The sequence below is a fragment of the Oculina patagonica genome, unplaced genomic scaffold, assembly GCF_052425735.1.
Source record: "Oculina patagonica isolate OP01 unplaced genomic scaffold, crgOcupat unplaced592, whole genome shotgun sequence".
NCBI classification, from domain to species: domain Eukaryota; kingdom Metazoa; phylum Cnidaria; class Anthozoa; order Scleractinia; family Oculinidae; genus Oculina; species Oculina patagonica.
In genome coordinates this window covers 137-10,253 of record NW_027558462.1, presented here as the reverse complement: position 1 = coordinate 10,253, position 10,117 = coordinate 137, and the positions used below count along the sequence as shown (strand labels likewise).

Genomic DNA, 10,117 nt, shown 5'->3' with positions numbered 1-10,117 from the left:
GTGTAGCTAAGAAAACACTAAGCCAGCTCATCAACAAGCCTAGCTGGCTTTTATGGCCTTGGCAGCTCTAAACGTTTACTTAAGTCTTTGTTTCCACGTGAAATTTAGCGGGATTTAAGTTCTCTTTCAGCCAGTAAAATTAGGCGGCAGCCGGCCTTTAGTGACATCCCTTTAATTATACAAATCTTTTTGTTGTCTCCATATACAGGGCACTACTAATAATTACAAATTATTCTTGAATGCAATGAATCAATGACTGCTTTAACTATTACTAGATTACCTCTTTGAGCCCAATAGCGTAAGTTTGTGGATCAGAGTTTTCCCGCAGATTAAATTTCTTGTACAGGTTCTTGGCAAGATGGCCATGACATCCCTCACCAAATATGGTCACCTTTGCGTGGAGTTCCATGCCTCGCTCAAATGTGGCCTGTGAAATATGTAAAACAAGTATGGACTTTAGTTGTGTTGCATACAAAATTGCATTCGAAATCATGTGATCAGTTATACAGACATAGCCTCACACAAAATTACTACTGTTATAGTGTGACTTCTCCAACCAAGGCCACCAGACAACATTTTGCGCAAATTGATAAATGAAAACCTTGGACGCTAACATTTGATTTGCGGCAAATTATCAATCTAAGCAAGCTTCACACTACAGAAGCATTTAATTTATGACCTTTAACACTCAAACACTATTAGTAAATATTTTGCAAAGAATTTGCTTGGGTGGAGTAGTTGTACTGTTAATAGTTCAAAGTTTGATAATAAAATCAAAAATAACAAAACCAAGAGTAGCACAGACTAAAATAGTTCAGTACCTTTGGGGAACCATCTTTGTGAATTCCAACATCATTTGTAGCAATACCCTTTATGCTGCCATCTTCATGGTATAACACCTAAAAAAACAACACGTTTGTTTCTTTTTAGTTATGTTCTGGCATACAGTTGAAACATACTTTTGGGTCTAAAATGTTATTTGTAAACATATTTTTTTATATGTTTTCAGAGGTTTCAATCCCCCCGTTTCAGCCAGAAACCTCACGTTTTGGGCAATCATTTCCGGCTTCCCATTGTCACTCACTATTCTCCTGTTTTTTTAAACGTACCTCTGGCTAAGAAAGATAGTGATTCCCTTGCTTCACTAGCCATTTAAGCATGATCCTTTGCGAACGTGGTTTCCAAAGTCGTTTTGTCCATCGTTGACGTCAAAATGCAGGAAATGGCATTTAAGAGGCCCATATTATCAAATATTTTACAAGGAACATGCCTCCAGACCACCCTAAAGGCTCACTCCTCCTGTGCTAGTGGCCATGAGGCCCTGCCAGGGGGTTCTCGTGTCGCTTGTCTGAATTTAAAAATGTTCCATGTTGCTGTTTAATCGCTGTTTATGTTGTAACTAAATTAAAGAAAAATTGAGCACTTGTCCTTGTCGGAATTTAAGTTTTTCCATAAGGGTTGTCATTTGTTGCGATTTTAATTTAATGGGTTTGTGCTACTTTTTGGGCCATGTTGCTTGTCGGAATTTACCCTGGCAGGGCCTCAACCACGGCTACGCCGATCAAAAACTCCCTTTTTTTCCTTTCTAAGAGTTGAAATCTCAGTATTATTCCTGTCAAAAAAGAAACAGCAATTACCGGTACACACAATCATGCCACTTACTTCACTAGCTGCGTATCCTGGATATATCTCCACTCCTAAAGCTTCTGCCTGCTCGCCCAGCCAGCGAACAAAGTTCCCAAGACGTACAATGTAGTTGCCATGGTTGTGCATGGGTAACCCTGTTAAAATAAGAACAACGATCTCAATATCTAGAAATGCAGTTGTACTTCAAAAGAAAACCAGAGGATAAGTGTAAGTGATCCTCTTTCGATTTGTTTTGAGAAAATTCAATTTAGTTCCCTGAAAGAGAGAGACCCTGGGAACGAGGTTGAAGAATAATTTATTTCTGATTGACATGTGCTGAATGCGTTTAAAGGACCTTCCTGTCAGCACGTTTATCGTTTAGCGCATAGATTAATTGCGGTTTGATATCAGAATGGAGTGAGTGAGTGAGTGAGCCAGTGAGGGAAATACGGTAAAAGGGAAGCCTTGAGCCTTGTGGCCCATACTGCTAGAGCTTCTCCTGGTCTCGGTAACATTAAGCAGCTAGGAATATTTTTAATTCCCCCTGAATGGGATGCTAGTCTATCGCAGGGTACCCCCCAGCATTATTTTGCCAGTACCCATTTATACACCTAGGTGGAGAGAGGCACTATGAGAGTAAAGTGACTTGCCCAAGAACATAACACAATGACCCCCCACCAGTGCTTACACCAAGACCACTCGTTCGGTAGTCTGGCACACTAACCATTAGGCCTCCGCGCCTCCCCTTCAAAGGAACAATGGGAAAATGGGCATATTCCAGATCTAACTTGATAGATTTTTCACAATATAGTTATACAATAGTAATAATTTGTTACATTGACATAAAATGCACAATATATCTTCCTTACTAAGCACATATTTTACCTGGTAATATGGGGACAGGAATCCTTCTCTTTTCTGTAAGTATTGCAAATTTGTCCTCTTTCACTGGTGTATCGAGTGGTGCCTAGTAAATTAGAGCAGTAATAAGTGACTGAAGCTTTGGGGGGGGGGGGGGGGGAATAAAGAAATAGAAAAACAATAAGAAAATGCCAAAACTTAAAACTGGTTACTCTGAAAATGCACAGATAAACTTTCAAGAAAACATTTTTAAATTATGATATTATTGGAAATACAATTTTCCACTGGTACCACACCCATCTGAGTTAAGTTGGGGACACATGATTTGATTGGCTAGATTTTAAATAACAGTGAAAGCCCTCCAAGAGGGCATGTGGTTACTGTCTGCAGTAAATAAATATAGAATTTATTACAATTTATCTAAGCTTCATGAATAATCTAATTTGCATAACTTAGCGTATATTTTTTGGCCAAGTAGCGTAGCAGAATTTCGAATATTTTTTTTACCTCTGTTGTCCCAAAGATCCTTTTCTGCAAAATATAATGATCTCCTTTTACTCAGAGATGAATTCAGACATTCATTCCAAGCAACAAGCAAGGTTTAGAAAGTAAATATAAATAACACGTCATGTAGGCCACATTCAAATTTGCAGGGGAGTTGGGTAATAACCTTGTCACGCATTCTACCAAAATTTGTAGCGATCGGACGAAGAATAAATTTTTGGTAATTTTTTTTCGCCATCGTTCCTGAAGAAACACTATTTAAAGGGCAGTATGGGAAAGAGTTTTATGGCCAGAAGTTATTACGTAAATCCTTGTGCTGTTTCAGGTAGGCTTTCGTTCTTCCTTTGTGCTTCGGAAAGTGTTACTTCGAAGCAATATCCACGTGCGACGCATCACGTTCCAACTACGTTGGGCCATATTCATGTGGCAATTATCATATTCCAACTACGTTCGCCCATATGCACGTGCCAAGCATCATGTTCCAACTACTTTCGGCCAGCAGTTCATCAAAGCAGTTGATTATCGATCGTGGACAGTTCGAAAGCGCCATTATTGTTATAATGATTGTGAAAGTGGCTTTTTCAATCGGAATCCTCATATTTAACTAAATTCTAACAATTCATCACCATAACTCATATATCCTTCTAAAGAACAGTATTGTAATTGTAAAAATCCACCTGGAGAACTTGAGAAATCCTTGTGCCGTTTCAGTATGCTCTCTTTCTTACTTTGTGCTTCGGAAAGTCTTACGTTCATTACACTTACTTACCCAGACCGTAGCATAGAGGTTACCTTGGTAACCACAAAAAGGGAGTTTTAAACTCTTGTATAACAAAGGGGTTTCAAAAAGGTTCAGTTAATTTGATTGGCTCTTCCTTTGTTAAAATCTAGCCAATCAAATCATGTGTCCCCAGAGACACTTGCTTCTTGTGCACAGGCTTCGCCCACTAAGAAGAGGAACAGGCTGCTCTGGGGACAAGAATAGTTTACAGTCATGTGATAAGTTAGCAATACTGAAACTAAAAATGTTGTAATGCACATGCATGTGGTTTTTTTTTTGCCTCACTCTGTCATCCTTATAATTGCATAAGTCTGTGTTTCCCTTACCCCTCTGTCCTTCCAGTCAGGGATAAGCTCATTTAGAGCTCTTGGTTCAAGGCAAGCTCCAGAGAGAGTGTGTCCACCTTAAAACAAGTTCAAATGGGTACAAAGATTAATTGAGGAATTTTTACAACAGTTTAAGATGAATTTCTGTTACAATAAATGTTTAACTCAATGACTAAAAAATAAGCAGAGTGTGATAAACCGACTTACACTTTTGTTTGTAGCCATTTTGGTAATTTGACCAAAATTTTTCAAAAGTCAAATGCCGGGGAGATTGCTGAGGGTTGGGAGATTCTAGGATTCGACTGATACAAAATGATCCTGTTTACAGGTTAAAACGCATTATTGACGTAAACCAATTCTTAGGCCCTATTTTCATGGGAAGAGGATGATCCTGGCACTAGGATCATCCTTCTTTCATATCAAATAAAAACCCTAGTGCTAGGATCATTCTTGTACTAGGAGCCCCATATGTTTTCAGATTTCATTTTTCTGAGAAGAGGGTGATCCTAGCATTAGGGCCAAATGCAACCCTTCACATGTAAACTGAAAGCTGAAAACATTTGGTGCTCAGACGATCCTAGTACTAGGATCATTTTATTTTAAAAGGAGGATAAAAGGAGGATGATCAGGCCATACAAAGGGGGGGGGGGGGGGGGGCAGGGGGGATAGTTGCCAATGCCAGGAAAACTAAACAAATGAGTAAACTAAAGAAAAAAAGGAAACAAAAAAAAACAGTTGCACCCACCAGGAAAATTTGCCCCCACAGACAAAAAATCCCAGGTACGGCCCGGCTCTTTCCATGTTAAAGGCCACTTAAAAGCTTATAAGAGGTGGGAAGGGGGTGTGGGCTGTCACGAAATCACATCCATATTTAGTTACATCAGCTGGATCAACATGTTTCTGTTTGAGGAGTCTCGTGTGAAGTCTACTCTAAAGCTAAAAAGTTCACATTCAAGTTATCTTATATGGGAAGTTTACTGTGTCGCGATTACATAATATAAGAGTAAACGTATAAACGTGTTCATGGGACGGACGGGAGCGAGCAAAGTTTCTCACCAATTTCTGAAGCTTTCTCCACAAGACAAACTCTAATTTCTTTTCCATTTTCTTCTGCTAATTGCTTCAGTCTGATGGCTGCAGACAAACCAGCTGGTCCTCCACCAACTATAACCACATCGGCTTCGTCCGAAAATCTTTCCATGTCCACATCTTCAAAACAAAAACACTTTCAAACTTAGCCAAGAAAAGCATCGCACAAACTTCACCAAAAAGTCGCAAAAAAATAAACTCAACAGGAAATAAATCTTGTTAACAATAAAATGTAATGTCTATACCTTTCCATCTTGGGTCTGTTTCTCGTGGTACAATCGTGTAATGTGTTGTGATTTTCGGCACGGATTCACTTGAATACAAGCGGTTATATAAGAGAGGTCGCAAGGCTGAAATCGTAAACAAGTTGCAAGGTTAGATAAAGCGACGAGGGCATAGAAGCGAAAAACGGCAAATACCTACCTCTTTGCGCACTTCTGCCAAGACTCAAGATACGATTATTCCACATGGGTGCCTAACAAAATACTACAAATTCAGCGATGAAGAAAATATAAAGTTCATTGATGGAAAATATGACAACACGCAACACTCCAAAGGTCAAACTTCCGCGCGTAGTGTTGCTTGATATACCGCTGAGTGGCGAATCGCGCGCGAACCGAAAACGAAGTGTCACGAACAGTCACGAACATGACACGAACATGGCACGAACAACCTCGGGAACATATTGACGGAACAAGTGGATCGGGAAGAAATGGAGTTTTGGCTTGAATCGCTGTCTGCTGGATCTGGAATGGAGTAAGAAGCACACAATAGCGATGGATAATTACATCTGTTGCTCATGCTGTTCATGTTTGCGTAGAAGAAATCTTCGTGGCTGGTTACGACCGGTAGTGATCTCTGTGTATTTTGTTATTCTGTGTGTTGCACTTCCCCTCACCGTCTGGGAATTACACAAAAACAGAGCTCAAACTCATGTACAAGCTTGGTTCATCGCAGGATGTTTTGTTTTCTTGACAATTCCTATCTCCCTGTGGGGAATTCTCCAGCATTTAGTGAATTATACAAAGCCAGAGTTACAAAGAAGGATAGTAAGGTAAGCTTATATATTTCAGCTTATTATATAAAGCATATCCCTTTTATTGCCATCGTCATCATCCTGATGATGATGATCATCACCATCATCACCATCCAGGGACGACAGAGCCGGGGGTGGGGGCTTGGGGGGGGGGGGGATTAAGAGAAGAGACTCTTAAGCCCCCACTTCAAGTCACTAGTCACCCCCTCCGGCTCCCCCAATTGAAAAAACGTTCCTGTCATCATCATCATCAAACTGGAGTCAATCAGCAGTAAATTGTAATTTGCTCACTGATGTATTGCTGTAGTTTAAAATGAATATCAGCTCAAATTGATTTTAAGGCCCATTACAGTATCTTTTGGGGCCGTTGCTAGGGAGATTTCAATTGGCTGTAACTTGATATATCTTTGCTTTTATTTAACCAAATTTAGACAGGAGTTTTAGGGTGCGACTGCAAGTCATTTGATGACGTCATCGGTGCACGTCTAATGTCACGTGACCCAGAACAAAAAACTGAGTTTTACACAAGAAACTTATGGTCTCATTCATAGTTTGTAGTATTATGTCAATCAGTACGTTTATCTTAAAAAATGTAAGCATGCGTTTTCCGTTAGCACAAAAACTTGAAAAATAAGTAAAGAAAATATGTTCTTTTGACCACGTTTTTGAACACAACTTTAATGTTGTTTTGATTTTCCAAAAACGCATGCTTACGTTTAAAGAAAAATGTATTTTCTTTCGATTTACTGCAAAAAACAGAAGGTACGTTTTTTTCCTTTCGAGAAAAACTCGCATTTTCGTCCGTACCGGAAGTAAAATTATACGGTGACTGATTGGTTGAAATCATCGTAATTGACATTGCTGCACTAAGTTGGCTTTCCCCCGCTCACGTACGCTTCGTACGCTTCAAAAACTATAATTTTTCGACACTGCAAACTTAACTTCTTGCTTGTATTTGGACAGCTTTAACAACGTTTACTGTCGCTCAACTAACTGTAGAGGCTAAGACAAATGTAAACAAAAGCGGTCGTAAGTATTAAAAGAGTTTAGTGTGAGTTTCTTTATTTTCGGCTTGTAATTTGCGAATTACCGTAAACGGCGTAATTATGTTTTGTCAAGGAGGCTACAATTCATAGTTCGGTTGAATAAATAGTTACGGTTTGTAAGCTGAAATGTTTTTATACAGGTGTTTTATATAGTTTAGTTTTCGCAGTTTTGTACCTTACTGAATTTGTCCTGTGGTTAGACTGCTGTACGAATCATAATCAGCAGTGTCTGCAAGCAATTTACGGCAGATAAATCGAATTCATTCCTATATTTCTGCGGTAACTGCGTACAAATTATCTTACCTTCGTTTCGCGAACGAAATGAATCGCTGTTTTTTTTTTTCTGAGCTTCATTTAGTTCTAATGACAGTGCTTTAATTTTTGCCAGTAGCATTCACAGATTTCTTCAGTGAGCTGAAGGGGAAACTGATGAAAATACGGTAGCGCCGCACATTCGCATGTTTTCTAATGCATCAGCACTACTTTTAAAAATATTTCAGCGGTTTCGGATACTTGCTTCAGGCTTCGTATATGTTTTGCAATCATTTAGTATGACAAACTTTTTTTTATTTCAATTTATCCAGTTTGCTTTAACTGCAGAACAAATTTCCGTCATTGGAATATGATTCTAACCGAAAGGGAACTAAACGGGCGTAAAATTTTGCCGCTAAGCTGAATCACGAATGCGAGAAAACCGGAAATAAAATTGCACTTGCGTGGCAACCGCGTATCTTGGCAACGAGATACTGTAATGGGCCCTTAAGCTAGTTTATAGTTTATAATAAATCTGGATCAATTCAGAGGAAAATACAAATCAAGCTACAGTATTTTGACCTGATATGTTTTTAACTCAACATATACTTGTAATGTTTATTTTGGTTTGTTCACAGAATTCTTTGGATGGTCCCGATTTATGCAACAGATAGTGTATGTACTAACTCTTCACCATTTCAAATGCTTACATTATTACAAGCTAAAGAAGGGTTACAACAGAAAGATTAATAGCATAAAAATATTTTGATTTTGATTTACCTTATTCTCACTTAATTTCGCCAGTACTAAATTTCGCGATTTTGAACGAAAATCGCGAAATTTAATACTCACGAAATATAGGACACGCGAAGTTTAAAATCGCGATTGTTAATATCGTACAATATCAAAAAATAATGAAACTCAATGTGTTTTATCATAGTATTCTAACATGTCTGAGCTTCATGTTTAGGAGTGTTTTGTTTAATTTTGTCCATTAGTTATCTCCCACTCTATCAGTCGCATTGTTCGAACTGTTCTCTGCCGCCAAGTTCCTCAAAATCTCGCTCTTGCAGTTGTAGATGAACCTATTAGGGATTTGACTGTTGAATACCTTATGTTTTGTTATATGTATATTGTTTTGTTTGCTGTTTTTACGATGACTTTCATATTAATTATGTTGTTACAGTTTTGAGGTCAAAGCTTCCTATTGAAGAATAGATAAAAATCGTGAAATTTAATACACTCCAATTGTACCTTCCTCTCAAAATCGCGAAATTAAGTACTCGCGAAACATGGCTCTTTATTTTTCACGAAATTAAGTACTCACGAAATTTAGTGAGAATAAGGTATATTGTTGGAGATTTTAGTAATCAGCCTGTTATTTTATCTTTTCTTTTCTTTAGTGGCTTGCTCTCCGTTTTCCCAAGGCAGCTATATACTTGGATTCTTTGCGAGAGTGTTATGAAGCTTACGTAATATATAATTTTATGACATTTTTGCTGGCTTACCTCTCTGCTGAATATGACTTTGATGCAGTTTTGTCTCGCAAGCAACAAGTAGAACATTTCTTTCCATTTTGTACCATGCCGCCATGGAGGATGGGCAAGTATGGATTGGGTCGTGATTCATTTTTCTTCCATATAGCTCTCAATTTATCAAAGGCTTGTTTGTTATTGGGCTGAGGCATGTGGAAGATGCAGTGGTCTAATACTTAAAATGCTGCAGGGTTATAAGCCACTGCCCTCCCACTGATAAGCCCCTCTGCCCCCCCCCCACCCACCCCCCGCACCACACCCCATTCAAGTGTTCCATATTAACTTATTTGCCATAACAGAACCTTGTACTTAAAATAGAAATTGACAATAAGTTTGCAAGCAATACCCTGATCAAAATGTTTGATAATTAGAGTGTGTTTGTTGTTTGCTCATCAGAGCCCGGTTGCATAAAACGTCCACTTAAGTGCTCACTTAAGTAGGACACTTACGATTCTGCTATGGGTACACTTACGGGTGTTGCATGGAACATACTTACCGCACTCGTAAGTGTCTGCCTTACAGGGTAACTTACGGATCACTTACGGGCACACTTAACTTTGTTTAGACTTTCTCAAATTAATTTTTTATTTTTTTTCTGATTGAATTTTTTGTTCATTTAAGATATGTATAAAGGCCTGATTTTCTACATTAGACATTAAATGAGACAACAAATGAGTGGAAATGATACTCAAACGTGATTTTACTTCGACATCTGTCAGAAATCTATGTTGTTTTTTATTTTGTCGATGGGGTGTTTAAAACGTAAGCAGTGGATAACAAAGCGCATTTTTAGTATTAAATAAAGGCAAAAACCTTCCCTTTTAACTCTCAGAAAAAATTTTCGTCAACTTCATTGACGATACGGGACCTAACGGTATGTAGTTCCCGTAAAATTACGTGCTATTTTTCACGCAACACCCGCAATTTCTGTTGCATAAACGACACTTCAGTGCACACTTACAAAAATCGTAAGTGCAGTCACTTACGTGTACCTCGTAAGTGGACCACTAAAGTGATTTAATGCAACTCACTTAAGTTACGAGTACACCTACGTATACCCG

The 10,117-nt window shown here is 38.5% G+C and overlaps 2 protein-coding genes across 2 annotated transcripts; one reads left to right on the top strand and one right to left on the bottom strand.

Moving 5' to 3' along the window:
- Positions 1-280: 280 nt before the first annotated feature.
- Positions 281-5,770, bottom strand: LOC144640964 (electron transfer flavoprotein-ubiquinone oxidoreductase, mitochondrial-like; the record flags this gene model as incomplete). Its single annotated transcript, XM_078500025.1, has 8 exons — positions 5,611-5,770; positions 5,433-5,537; positions 5,155-5,307; positions 4,099-4,175; positions 2,512-2,593; positions 1,663-1,781; positions 822-899; positions 281-427 (listed from the first exon to the last, which is right to left on the bottom strand). Coding segments are annotated over exons 1-8 (807 nt in total), but the record flags the coding sequence as incomplete, so codon positions are not given.
- An 80-nt stretch (positions 5,771-5,850) lies between these two features.
- LOC144640963 (transmembrane protein 184C-like) lies at positions 5,851-9,399 on the top strand. Its single transcript, XM_078500024.1, has 3 exons — positions 5,851-6,241; positions 8,160-8,196; positions 8,925-9,399. Exons 1-3 carry the CDS (start codon positions 5,964-5,966, stop codon positions 9,201-9,203), a joined length of 594 nt encoding a protein of 197 aa, XP_078356150.1. The 5' UTR covers positions 5,851-5,963; the 3' UTR covers positions 9,204-9,399.
- The last annotated feature ends 718 nt before the right edge of the window (positions 9,400-10,117 follow it).